Source organism: Cheilinus undulatus, linkage group 2, assembly GCF_018320785.1.
Source record: "Cheilinus undulatus linkage group 2, ASM1832078v1, whole genome shotgun sequence".
Lineage (NCBI taxonomy): Eukaryota > Metazoa > Chordata > Actinopteri > Labriformes > Labridae > Cheilinus > Cheilinus undulatus.
The window spans coordinates 30405778-30420636 of record NC_054866.1 but is presented as its reverse complement, the minus strand read 5'-3'; the positions used below and the strand labels follow the sequence as shown (position 1 = coordinate 30420636).

The following is a 14859-nucleotide window of genomic DNA, read 5'->3' as shown; positions in this document are numbered from 1 at the left end:
ATTTTGGTGCTAAAACGTGTGTCAAACTATGATTGGGTTCTGATGAAACTATTTATCAGTGCTACTTTTTAACCCATTTTGCCTCTTTTCACCGATTTTTCCCACTTCTTGTTGCCACTTTTGACTAATTTTTTCCACAGCTTGTATTTTTCCCACTTTTTAACCATTTTTGCCACTTTTCCCAACTTTGGACCCATTTTAGCAGATTTTTGCTGGGTTTTTTACCTTCTTACCATTTTGCTGCCCTTTTGGCAATTTTATCTCATTTGTGCTGCTTTTCACATTTTTTTTAACAACTTTTAACCCATTTTTGCAGCTTTCCCCCCATTTTTCCCTATTCTTTTTTTTCACTTTAACCTATTTTGTGATTTTTGCTCTTTTTTTGCCACTTTTTGACCACTTTCACCCATTTTTTTTCAGCTTTTCACTTGTTTCTTCCACTCTTTTTTCTTTTTTCATTTTTTAGCCATTTGTGCTATTCTTTTTTTTTTCACTTTAACCTATTTTGTGATTTTTGCTCTTTTTTTGCCACTTTTTGACCACTTTCACCCATTTTTTTCAGCTTTTCACTTGTTTCTTCCACTCTTTTTTCTTTTTCATTTTTTACCCATTTGTGCAGTGGCCTGAAAGTGCAATACAAATGCAATGTCTGAAACTTTTTTATAAAGCTTGACACAAATTGTTTTACATTTTACATTATAAATTTACAAGAAGTCTAATAAATTGCAAAGTCTGAATCACTTTTTTAAAAAACCTGAAACAAATTTACAAAGTCTGATACAATTTTGTATTAGACTCTGTACATTTGTTCTATGCTTTGTGAAGTGTTTCAGACTTTGTACTTTTGTATTGCACTTCCAGGCCACCGTAGCCTTGCCTTTTTGAGAGGAAGCTCCACTGTATGTAATAAACGTATAAAATAAGGGTCAGCCTGCTTCAATTAGCAGTTTTTACCAACAGATGGTGCTGTTATGTAAGCTAGCTGACCAAAATGTCTGTGTCTGATTAATTTCGAGTTTAACTTAAGGTCCTGCATTTTGCATCATAAAGGCTTATATTGTTTCGCATTCTATAATATAATACACATTACATACTTTTCCTGAATTTAAAAAAACAGTGCAAAAATGCAGTGAAATGTCTTTACACTTTCTTTCAATCGACACATGGTTCCATACTTATAAGTACTGAAATGCATTTTTAACCATTTTCCATCCATTATCTTTTGAAGATAAGAACATAAAAGGGGGGATACATGCTGATTTCGAATAAATTTACTCTCTCCTGCCTGCATTTGTCACGCGCAGCTGCTTATTAAAACACCTGCAGGGCGAGACTTCAAAGTTACCTATGCGTGCAATCAAAAAGGGCAGGCGAGCAAACAGATTTCGGAATAGCAATTTTACCGGTTGACGTAAGAGGTGGGTCTCGTTGTCTTGGCAACCAATTGGCACTGAAGTGTGGAGCGGCTCCGTAGCCCCGCCTCCTGTACAAATACCCCCATGGCTTTGACGTCAATACACGTCAACCGGAGAACATGATGCCTCTTTGCAAGTCAACTCGTGTGCTCTGTAGCTGATAGAGGTACCTCGGGCTGAAATATTATAGCTCTATTGTACTGGAGAACGTGGTGTGTGACAGCCCTGGGTTCAGCAAATGGCCTGCTGCTTCGTATCGCCACCCTGACGGGAGAGTGTCGCCACATTGGCGTTCAAGCTGGCAGGGCGACACAGAAATCAACTTTGTCTGTTTTTAATGGACACGCTTCGAGCAGGGTCGGCGGCTGAAGCGGCGGTGGCGGCGGCGGCGGGCGGTTTGTTTTCCTTTCGTCTTTATCTGTAGCTGCCCGCGTGAGCCCCCCGTGTGTCCCCCTGCTCCGTCTGGCTACCTCCTACTCTTCCACTAAACAGTCCCAGTCTGAACAGCATGGTCATGGCTGACAGTGTCCAGAAACCGCAGATCCGGGGTCCGGTCCGAGTGGGCTTTTACGACATCGAGCGCACTTTAGGAAAGGGCAATTTCGCTGTCGTGAAGCTGGCTCGACACCGAATAACCAAGACCGAGGTGAGTGTGTCTGTGAACTAGTTAGCCTTGAAGCTAACTTGGGCTACTGTTCAGCTGAGTTACATAACTTTTATGCACTAGTTGACACCCCAGATATTCACAGCAGACACCGTAATGCTGTCCACCGCGAGCACTGATAGAAACTTGAACTGACCGGACACCTTTGCTGCTCCGGTGTGGAGCAACAGCCGGTGTGTTTGAATCCTGCATGTTAGAGGAGCAATGACTGAATGCACGTTTGCCCCCATGAACCAACATCACTGCCAGTAAGAGATCTGACCAGCAGCGCTGCTGCTGCTGGGAAACACAACCTGTAAACACGCTTTCTTTCCTACACTAGGGACAGGATTAGACACCTGTGCTAGTTTCGGTGACGATGACCCAGACAGTGCCACGGTGTGCCTAGAACTCAAGAGTCTGGCTGCTGCTGTAAACATCCCATGTTGCTGTATCTGGGGCATGCAGCATGGGTCGGTGGTCTTGTTATGTAATCCAAATAATGATGTGATTTAGTGGTTTTTGTTGTGCCAAGAGCTTTGTGAGGAGCAGGAAGTGTCAGCTAGATCTCTGTAATTGGAAAGCAAAGTGTTCCTCACGCACACTTGCATGCAGACAGCAACCCACTGACACAGCTGTGGGGTCTGCTCCTCCTTTGGAGAGGGTCTGATATTACAAACACTTATGCATCATACTCTGAGGCGATGCAGCATGACCACAGTACTTTATGTCAGCCTATTACAGTGAGGCCTTTCTTGACCAGTGCCACTGAGTGCCATTGCTTTTCTATTGTAACCACAGACGAGGGTTACAGTGTAAAAGTGTGCAGAAGCTGTGTTGCGTGACACAGAGGCAGAGATAGAAGAAATAGGCCAAGAGACTTGTGAAAGCACACTTTGATCTTTGAGCCTCCAACTTGTGTGCTGTTGAACGTGAGCTATCAGAGATTTGCATCATCCAGACAAGGGCCAGTGGTAGGTTTAATAAATAACAAGGCTGAGAAATGGCCCTTAAGACTCTTACTGTTGTTAATCTCGTTATTAGGGCCTGTGAGGTGGTGAAGGGTTAATCCAGTCAGGTAATCTGCGACCATGCTACCTATGTGAATGCAGTGGTATTTGGGTTGAATGAACATTTGTATGTTGTTGCTGGTTTGAAGCCTACTGGTTTGGTAGAGGTCACTCAGCAGCCCTGGCCAGTCGGTACAGAGAGGCCGCCACAGCTGCTCGGCTCGGCCAAAGCCAGAGCCGGGCTGTTTGTTAGAGTGGCCAAGGTCAGCTGGAGAGGCCGGCAGCTATCAACTTTATGTGATGCCATCTGCCTTTAGGATCTGCCAGGGCAAAGGAGATGTTAGCCTGGAGCATGTGCGTAAGGAACACCAGAGTCTAATGACACATGAAACAGCAGATCAGATGCACTGGTGTGCAGGTTTTTTGCATAATTCCAGATACACTTACCTGTGTGTGCATAACCTACTTTTCCCACCCACTGTGATACTGACCCATTCATCCCATTATGTGCATATTGAATCTTTTAGGTTTGCACTGTGCTGACCTATTCCCTTGTGGACCAGGCTGTCTGTCCAGCCTGTTGTGTAATGGTCCATCTCTGATTGTTACATTGCCCCTTCTTTCTGCAATCAGTACTCTGTGATAGCCAAACTCCCCTGCAGCCCATTGTCCTTAGCTGACCTTGTGCCTGCAGATATCTTAATAAATCTTGTGTTGTGTGTGTGCAAGTAATGTTAACAAAGTAATCAGGAATCTTGAGTCTTTCCCTGCCAAGTACCACATAATCCTAGACTGTTATTTTAAATTTCAATTCATACCCTAGAGGTCTTGACTTTTAGCAGCAGTGCCATTAAAAGATTTGGATTGCTTCATTGGATTTTATGCCAAATTGCACACCTGTCTGTTCTGCTGGTAGGAAGATAATAACAGACTATTTAACAAATCAAAGCATCCACTACTTTAAATTAGTAACTTAAAAGCCCTCTTGAAAAGATTGAAAGGATCAGTGTCAGAAGGATGAAGGTATCAGCCAGCCTCGTATGAGGCTGTGTTTACACTGACAGGAGTACAGCATGAAACAACCCACCCCTGTTATTTATATCAGTAATACAAAAATAACATATCAGAGACACAAATAATGCAAGGTCATTTAGCTGAACATGTCACACCTGACTCCAAGTTTAAACAAAGTATGATGTAAGCAAGCAACACATTGCGATGGGTGGTCAAAAATGGGCCATCTTACATTCCAGGAGAAATACTTTATGTAATCAGGGCGATACAGACACTTTATCAAATGATCATAAAGATGAAAGATAAATTTCAAGAGGAAAATCCTGCGTCACAGTCTGTCCTCTAACTGCAATCCATCCAATCAGCTTACACACTCTTGCTCAATCCTACATGGATCTTGTTTCTATTATCTTGCCTCAAGATAATGATAACCATCATTATTATTAATGTAGATCAAGCTCCTCATTATTTGTCAAGAAATAAGGTCACATTTTCCAAAAAATGCACAGTTGATCTTGTTATAAAGTTATGTTTGAAGCCCCAACAGCTCAAAAGCTGAGATACTCAGCTTAGTTTCTTCCAAATCTAAGAAAACTAAAAAAAATTATTTTTGAAAAGACAAGAGTCAAGAAATAAAAGTCTGAGTTCTGAAACTCTGTTTCATTACTCAATCCAGCTATGAACAAGGGTCTTTAGTCCTCCTGTTTGGCTACATTTCAGAAATGTTGTTTATGAGATCATCTGAAGAAGGTATGTTAATATTGCCTTGTTACCTAGCCCAGAAGTTGTGAGAAGTCAATTTACACATTGATGTGTCATTGTGGGTGTGTATCCAGCGAGAGCCGTGTGTGCCTCTGCTGTAACTTTATGGAGTATGTCATCATCGCTCACATTTAAAGACCGTTCATGAAGCACAAAATGTATTTGAGCTTCCATCTCACACCACCGAAAACAGATCTCTGAGCCCACAGCTGCGAGAACACTCTGTCCCCTATTAAATTCCTGTCTGTACCAGTGTGTGTGTGAATGTTGGGGGGTGTTTTCTTTTGCTCATCAAGCCTGATGAGCTCACTGATTACAGTTGCATTGTGACTAACGCTCGATCATCATTCTGCAGGTGGCCATCAAGATCATCGATAAGACCCAGCTGGATGCTGTCAACCTGGAGAAGATCTACAGGGAGGTTCAGATCATGAAGATGCTTGACCACCCCCACATTATCAAGCTCTACCAGGTGCGTCTGATCACCTGTTATGTACAGTTCGGTGCTTTTTAGTGCAAAACATGCAATATGTGCAGCTTTTCTTTTCAGCTTCTTTTAGTGAAATAAGGATGCACTAATTTTTATCTTCTATTTTGGATGCTGTTTTCTAACTTTTCTTTGACTAATCCAGTCACAACTGTGAGCATTGCCACAATACTCTTTATATCTTATCCAGTTATACATACATAACCTCAGTGTGTTGTCCAATAAATGTACACTCATTAATAAGCGATCAGCACTTGTGCTCCACATCAAGATGATGTTGGGTTTGAATACTGGGTGGGTCATGGCCTCATGCCATCACAATGGCAAGTCTGTAAATTTTTGTTAAAACAGTCATGTCACAAGGGCACATACAATCAACAAATTTGGCTTGTTTAAAGGGGGCTAATGAGCAGTTGTATACAAAGAAAATGGCTTTTTCCAAGCCCGACAAGTTAGCCACATTTCTCTCAGGCTTCCTGGACATAAATAACCTGCTGACATGCTCTATTGCTAACTGACAAGCTCTCACTGATTTATAGCAATTTAGCAAAAAACATTTTGTAACTTTCCTACAGTGTTTTGAAAGGGAACAGTAAGAAGGAAAAAAGTTATGACGTGTTTTCTTTTGGAATATCCTATTGTGAGGGCTATTTCCATCCTTTTGCTTTCTGCAAACAGACTACCCAGATCTTAATTTATAATCTGCTAAAAGGTAGAACTAATAGTGTCAGTTTCATGGAGCAGGGGGTGTATTACAAAGTGAAATTAGAGGGTATAGGCTGTTATACCTGAAATCAGAGGAGGACCATGTTTTGTTTGGAGTTATGGCATAAAATTGACTGTAAAATGTTTTAAATTTAAGCACTACCTGGGAATGTTCTCTGTGTGCATTTGCACTTTTAGAATTGTGATGAGATGTTGTGCAACAGGCGCCATTCAGTGATGTTATCTGTTGACTTTTATTTAGCCTAAAGGTCACATTATTTCCATATATTTTTCATGAAGTGAAAGGTTAATGCACCTGGTTATAGTTCCTGATTGTACTTCTTAAATTGTGTATATATAAATGTTTGAAAGCAGAAATGATCTTTTTGATTTTTTTAGGGCCATGAATAAATAATTGCTAAATGGCAGTCTAGTTTCATTGCTTAAACACCAAGAAGACTGGTTGATTAGTTATCCAGTCAGATCAAATGAAAGTCAAAACATCGATCTGCACTGTCACCATTAAGCAAGGCTTTTATTTTGAAATCCCCCACCTGCACCCCTGTTGACAGTTTGCACCCAGAGCAGTGTCCTCAACATGCTAGCAAGAACAGCATTTGCCAAAGTTAGCAGCTGAGATATATACAATATTTACTCTTCTCTCAGCTACTCAGCAGTAGCATGATTTTTGTTTGAAACATTTGTAGAAAGGTAAATCCCATAATTATGTCCTTAGGACAATTTTTAAGTTATTTTTTTCATATGAGACTTGCATTTTGAATTTAGTTGCTGGTTGTTTTAGAGTTGTACTTTGTGTTGGCACATTAGAAATAAATAAGAATGATCAAATGTTTATTGATTAAAAAAATAACATGTTAATATGTGTTTAGAATTAAGGCATTAATTTTCTGCAGTGTCTCTTATTCTGTGTAGCAGCAGTGGAGATTTTTAGAGAGATTAAGTCTGAGTAGGCCTACTCATCATCATCACCTCCTGTAATTTTGATCAGACAGAAGCAGGAAGCTGGTGATAATTAGTTGTAAGTTAGTTGTTTAAGGCTTTGTCAAGCCCGCTTGCTCAAAGAAAGCCTGCATATGTTGAACTCGCTTTGTGGTATACCCCCCAGAATTTGCTGCTTCAACATGCTGATTTTCTCTCCATGTTCTTTTGTGGTCAAGGTGTTCAAGCACAAGAACAATCCAGGTCATTTTCTAATGCATTAGCAAATACTGGCTGCCCAGCAGAACCTGCTGGGCCAGCATAGTTGAAGATATGAGTGTTGTTAATGACTGACTGACACTCTGCATTGTGTGTTTCTGCTCACTGTAAAGGGGCTGCATGTAAGAATCAAGCTTTATAAAGTAGTATTGTCAGACAACTACATCTAAACTTTGTTTGGTGCATCTTACCGTCATATCTGCAGTATTTTTTTATATTTGTAGTTAGATATGGATCTGTTCACACTTAATTGATAGTCAGCTTACCTGGAAAACTTTCAGCTCTGGCCAGAATGCTTTTATTGCTTGTTAAAAACAGTTATGAATTGTTGTTAGTGACCCCTCATTTTACGAGACTTTATGCATATTATTGGAATTTTAGGACACAGTTTGGATATATTGCACAGTGATGTAGCTTTAAAGACAACATGAAAATGTAACAGTAAAATTTTATCCAGTTTCTGGAGGGCATTCTTTGAATACTCACTTCAGAGTTCACAATATAAAATCTGTCAGCTAATAGTGAACTTTGTTTTTATTTCATAGACCTTTTTTGAGCAAAGATATTTTAACAAGAGCCAGGATAAGCCACATTCAGGTAAAGATAATAAACTGAATATTGACTTTATTTCCATTGACAATTTTAACAAATGACAAACTTTATTTTATCGTGGTAAATTACTGAACTGCTTTTATTGTGTTTTCATTTCACGCAGAAGCTGTCTGCTTTAATTTTTAGGGTCAAGAGGAAATCATGTTTGCTGTCTGGTAGTCTAATGTTCTTAAAATGCGTCCACTTTTTGCTGTCAGTTGCATGATTTTTGTTGGAAGCTTTTTTACACAAGTAAATCCCATAATTATTGTGCCCTCAGGCAAGTTTCTAAAGTTTATATTTCTTCTACAAGACTTGAAGGTTTTTTTAGTTCATACTGTTGCACCATGTTGCTACACTGACTGGCCAAAGAGGAACTTGTTACACTCAGTTACAGTGATGCCTGCTGTCTGGCACAAAGCAGCTGTAACAACCAATAATTCTGGTGATTCAGTGGGATTACATAAGCCTTTGGGTCCTGTTAGTTTGTTTAGTTTAGGGAAAGTAAATGAGTGTTCATTATCATTACACAACCGTGAGGCACTGCTCCAGCCCTCCGCTGTGTTATTTTGGTGCGTATCATTATTTCCAATGGCCCTTCCATCCAATCAGCTCAGGTCAATTAGCGATTTCCTTTCCAGTCTCATAAACCGGGGTTGGCCCCGTGGCCCAAAAGGAAGCAAGCCCTGGCTATTGAAGAGACGCGCAGACTACCCAACTGTGGACCCCTCTCCTGTTTGTCCTGTGGTGTGTGGCCTCTCCACTATTGACCTCAGTCTGCCATCATTTTCTTCACTTCTTTGTACCCCTCTGACTTCCAACCATCCCATGATGCTCTGGGCTTCCCCTCTTAGCAGCACTGCCAAGAGTCTTTTTACATCAAAGGTTATAAGCTGTACAAATCATCACTGGAGTATTCAAAACCACTTCTCATCTGTCAGTGTTTCTATGAAAAAATAACAATGTTCGGAAAAATATACTTGGAACACTGGAGTACACTGGATGAATATGGCTGTTAATGTAATCTCTTCTACATCTGCGCCGTATGCTTTATGTTGTTTGTGGGGTGTTTTTTTTTTACTGGTTTGTGCTTGTGTTGCATTTCTTAATAGTATATCACATCATGCAGTATCCTCTAGTCTCTGCTTTTATCCTATCTATGGCTATTATCTGCGAGATGGTTGGTCAGTTGGTTGGCTGAGGAGCTCTCATCCAACCAAATTTCTTTGGTTAAACAGTTGCTCACACGCCTCCAGGGTGGGGTTCACAGATCAGGGGGAAAGAGTAGGAGCCCACAGCTGAGTGAATGAGAGAGATGCGCAGGCAGGAGTGCAATCCAGGTAGTGAGGGGTACAAAACTACAGCAGTGATGCAAGAAAGCCTGTTATTTTCTAATTATTTCCCAGTAGTTACACTCGAAATAAAACAATTCCAACTTGACACGAAGGTGCGGGATGTTTGTATTGAAGTGGCACTGAAAATGTTACTGCTCTGCCCTGCCTACTCCTGCTGCTTGTTACATTCAGCAGAAGGCAAATATGTTGTATTAAGTCCCTTTATCAGTAGAGTGTAGAAAAGTCCCAACCTGCTGGTTGTTTTTCACTTCACCTCAGTAAATAAATGCTACATGCTGTCTGGTATATGTTTGAAAATGACACAGAGCTTGCTGGTACAAGTGATCCTGTGAATAATTATTAATTATTATAAATCAAGGCTAAAAATTATAATGGAGGTTATTTGTTGGCTATATGATTCAAAATAGTCGTCATGCCGTGATCACAGATACTCTATGATTATAGGCAGGTGCATGCTGGTTGGCTCTGAATCAGTTATTACAGTGCGACATAATGAGGTAAAAAATAGTTGATAATGGTTCAAAAAGCTTGTAAAGTTAATTTTTGAGTTGGTTTTGACAACCAAGAGGATGCAACGAGAGAGCTATCATGGATTAAACTGCTCTTGAGATGTGCATTTCTTTATCAGTAACACGCAGTTGTGTTTTGGGTTTTTTGTTGTTGTTTTTTAGATACCCCAACAACCAATTGATTTGTAGGTGCGTGGGTGTAATTTCAGTAAACCAAGTTTTTCTTTGGCTCACTACTGGCCTTATCGTATTGTATTGTATTGTATAATATCACTGTAGTATCCTACGGCATCCTTTAGTATTGTTTGATCAGTTTATTTAACAGCAGATCATGTAGTATGGACCAGATCATGTGTGACCGCATTGCATCACATTGTATCATATGAAATTATATTATATTGTAGCCTAACTGAGTTGTTTAAAACATTACAATATCTAAGAGGATAGATGAATTAGTTGTCATAGCTAAGATATAAAAAGATCAACAGTGCAGCCTGTATTCAGCATGTGATTGACCACAGATAAAACAGATGACCTTCTTCACAGCTTAATATTCCTGACTCCTGACTGGATAGGTAAAAAAAAGACTATATGCCTTCCCATTTACAAAATATTTGTCATTGGTTTATTGTTGGATCAACTGCGATGTCAGACCCCATGCAGCACTGAACACAAAGTGCAGCATGCATTTCTTGGTATGTGGAATTCAGACAATGCATTCTTCTCATGTTTGACAATTTATTACACGACAGAGATTTGACTTCAGTTATTTCCCCCAAAGCACTTCGACTTAGCAAGAAGTCTGGAGCCAGAAATACTGAACGCTTGAGTGGCCGTACTTTGAATAACAATACATTTAATGTATTATCTTCACTGTACTGAAGTGGTTGTAGTGATTATAAGCGGCACAGGAAGGCTATTACTGCTAAGAAGCCGCTGGGATGTGATGTCCAAGACAGTGTAATAGTTGTAGCGAGATCTGAAACAGTTTGAAGATCCTGTTGAGCTCATTACATACAAGAGTGTGAGGCATCAATTTGGCTTGAATCAGGTCTTGTGGAGTATGACCGGGCATCAGACGTCTCTACCTGTACTAGATAAATGAGTCCAGAGCACAGGATATCATCAGCTCAAGTAGAACACATTCTGATTTAAGTTATTATTTTGCCTTTTTTAAACTGTTGTTGGCAGTAGAGTGGTTTTGGACTCTGTATACCCTCTGGAAACATCTGGCTTTGCTTGTTACACAGAAATAATGTTTGAAAAACTCTGTTTAGATTAATAAGTGCCAAAAAAGGATGCAACATTTGGACCCCCAGGAGTAGAAAGTAATTAATTACATTTACTCAAAGTACTGTAATTGAGTAGTTGTTTTTTGTGTGTACTTATATTTTTAGTACATTTTAGAATCAGTACTTTTACTTCTACTTAAGTAAGTTTAAACCAGAGTAAATTTTCTTTAACTTGACTACAATTCTCTTTTACTTTTCCCACTTCTGTTGAATACAATATACAATGTGTTTCCATTACCCTTAGAAATGCGCAAATCTAAAAAGCACAATAAAAAAATGGTAATGGAAACATCTGAATTTCAAAAAACCTCTCAAATATCACAAAAAAGTTTCTATGCTCTCATGAGGTGGTTTTTCAGACGTTTGAATATAGAATTTTGATTGATTGATTGATTTACAAAAATTACAAGGCTAATGCCAAAAACACCCTTCAATGGGAACACATTCAAAGTGCAATTGTACTTAGTTAAAATTTTAGAAATTTTGGTTTTATTTTGCGAAAAAACTGTATGGAAGCAGGGCTAGTGTTAGCCCAACTCTGTTAGTAGTCTATTGATCCAAGCATTGCCCAGTGTGATTTCAGTTGTGGAGGGATGTGAAGGTGGAGTTGAGAGTTTGAGATGTGTTTTTGACATAAGATGCATTTGCACCATGAGTAAAGTTATCCACTGAGTTAGAGTACGTTTTTGGTGCTCCTGAAGAACACACACAGCATGTTCTCCATCAGTATGCAGTGCCCTGCTATGAGGTTGACTATTACTTTGTTCTTGCCATAGAAGAGCCACCTTGGCACAGATTTTCAAGAGTTACTACATTTCTGTCATTATTTAAAATATGTGACACTTTTAAAAGTGTAGTTTAACTCTGTGTAGTGTTGCCCAAAATAAACTCCTTTAAAGTGTTGTATTTACAGGGTTTTTGTTGTTCCTGTTGTAATTGGACAAAATTGACGAAATTTATTGAAAAGATCCCACCACTGCTTTTAACATTTGGGTCAAGTGTAAAAGCTACAGAAACATATTTGTAGGCAAATAATGCAAAGCAAAAAGATCAACAAATGACGCTAGTTAGCCTGCAGCTGCTGGCTTCCTCTGCAGCGACAAACAGCAGAGCACATCTACCACAATTTGAAAATAGATATCCCTTAAAGAGGATATTTTATCTTCTTAAACACAGACAAGTGTAACTAATAATACTAATAATGGCTGCTTTCCACTCAGGTGTACCAGTGCCAGGTCCCTGCTATTGTACCTGCTGCTTTACTGGCACACCTGAATGAAACAGAGCCATGGTTAATACTATTAGCTTCACCTGTGCTTTTCCTGCTGTTACAAGTCAAATTATGTTCAATGAGGGGGGTGTATTTCCCAGATTAGATGCGTTAATGTCTCACTGTGCCCCTTGTTTTGATTGAACCACACTGAATACCTATAAATGGACTTGATTATTCCAGAGCAATTAAACCAGAGAGGACAGTATCTGTTTGTTACACAACCATAATAAAAAGGCAACAAATACTGGCTTTCACTTCCTAAATCTGTGAATTGGTCAGTGTAACAGATGGAAAATTGATCACAAACAATAAGCGTGGGATTTCTAGTGTGAATGTCTGGCTCGCTGTGTCTGATTCATCCTCCCCTCTCCATCTGACTCGCTCTCTCTCTCCTCCGCATTTATTTCTATTCATCTCCCGAGTCTTGACTGCTTCTAAATCGGTTCTCTTCCTCCTACACAACCTAGCATCGAGTGAGGAATGAGAGGTTTTAAGTACCATTCAGATATACTCGGCAAACACTGGCCGTCCACCTCCGTTCTCTTACACTGAAGCCAAATTTAGACCATTCATGTATTTTTTGTTTTTCATGACTTTCTGGCTGGCAGACAGAGCCATGTGGACTGTTGTGTAATATTTTGGTTATTTGTATGTTTTCTTGTTCCTCGTTCTAATCCTCTCTTGTTGCAGGAGACTGTTAATATGGGTTATCTGATGACATGGCTATTGAAAAGTGGATTTCTGTGTATTTACTACCCTACTTTTCTCCCCTCCCTCATATCCTCTTCCTCTCTCAGGTGATGGAGACCAAGAACATGCTTTACTTAGTCACCGAATATGCCAAGAATGGGGAGATCTTTGGTGAGTGATCCTGTTTAAAATTCAATCCGACTCAGCTTTCTTTAAACCAACCCTTGTCACTCTACATCCTCCACGCACTGTTGCGTCAACAGTGTTTTTGACAAACAAGGAAGTATCAAAGTTGAGTTTGCATTTCTGACACTTATCCAAGCCTCAATTTCAAAGGTCAGAGGACTGATGGAAATCCAAGAACAATGTCCTGATGTGGCCTTTGTCATGTGTTGTACTAGCTAAATGTGCTGACTTTGTTCTCTTGGTGTATAAAATGACGTCACATGGGGATTGTAAAGGCAGCAGAGAGGCAGCCTCAAAGAGATAAAGTCCCTTTTTATTGCGGCATCTGTTGCAGAATTACTTGCTGTTTTACTGCTTAGATGTCCAGATTGCTCAAGATATGGAGAGAATGTCCAGCATGCTCCCCAAGACAGTTTTGTTATCCTGTTTTTATCGTCCATTTAAAGGCACTTCTGAAATATGCTTGCTTAAATTCGTTTCAGCCCAAAACTCTTACTACTGATGTGTAAGAACTGAAAAACAAACCCTAGTAATTCAAAGATGGGATCATTTTCCTGGTCTTCATTTGACACACACATTTGTCATCTGATGTAGACGACAGAAACAGCTGTCAGTGCTGTTTGCTTTGTCCTATGCAAACATCCCACAACCTAAAAACAAAGTGAAACATGTGCCGTAAGAGGTCAACAAACTGTAGGCTTATTCAGTGGACATTCATCTGGGTTCAAAGTTGGAAAAATACACCAAGAAATATGAAGAAACAATATCTGAAAACACACGAGGAGACAAGGAAGACATACTTTATATGGAGCAATGCCTCTGCTGATTTTAACGTGATGATATATAACAAAAGGGATGAAAAGAGGCTGAATTAAGTCCAGAGGCTATTTTTAATTTTTTTTTTTTTTAATTACTTTCTTTTGACAATATAAACCACGCAAAAAATGTTTACCATGCTTATGTTTGGTATCTTTTTTTTTTTAAGCACAACCTCAGTCTCATGAAATGAAAGCTGTTTATCATTTTTGTAATTTTTTTGTAAATTTAGCTCACTATATATGATAAAGGACCCCCAAAAAACACAAAAAAATAAAAGAAACAGAATTCTTTTTAAAAAAATCTATTTCTAAAAGAAATACCTGTATATATCAAAGTAGGGTGAAGTTGACATTTCAAGAGGTACAAATTTAAAAAATGTCGTAATGTACACATGAAAGTGATAAAATGGCGTGTATCACAATAGAAATGAATATTCTTACACAGATGTATCTATAGGTGATTTTTATCCTCTAAACCAGTGGTGCATAACCTCAAGGTTGCAAGACACTTAGATGGGGCACCAGATGCCTTCCAAAAAAATTTTTTAACCCTTTAAATATTTTAAATTGTATATTTTACCTTTTAAAAAAAAACAAAAAACATATCCCTGGCATCGGACCAAACCCTTTCCAAAATCACCACTTTTCAGGGAATGAAAAAGCCTGCTTTTTTCAATTAATTTAATACTAAGTGGTCATAGTCACAATCTTTTTTGACACTATGGATTTAAGTTTGGTGTACCCACTGACAGATGTTAAGTGTGACAAATAGCATTGATTTTAGAAAAAATGAATAAATCATAAAAAAAAAACAAGAACGAAACTAGGTTTTGGCCTGATGCCAGTGATATGCATAAAATTAGTTAAATGTAAAATAAACTCATGGTTTGG

General features: G+C 39.1%; 1 protein-coding gene across 1 annotated transcript in view; it reads left to right on the top strand.

The window, feature by feature from the left end:
• Window positions 1-1533: 1533 nt before the first annotated feature.
• The window catches only part of sik2b (salt-inducible kinase 2b), a 59368-nt gene continuing 46042 nt past the window's right edge, over window positions 1534-14859 (top strand). Inside the window, exons 1-3 of the mRNA XM_041805671.1 lie at window positions 1534-2061; window positions 5200-5316; window positions 13072-13135. Of these exons, the coding sequence (XP_041661605.1) occupies window positions 1924-2061; window positions 5200-5316; window positions 13072-13135 (319 nt within the window). The 5' untranslated portion in view covers window positions 1534-1923. The remainder of the gene's footprint in view (window positions 2062-5199; window positions 5317-13071; window positions 13136-14859) is intronic.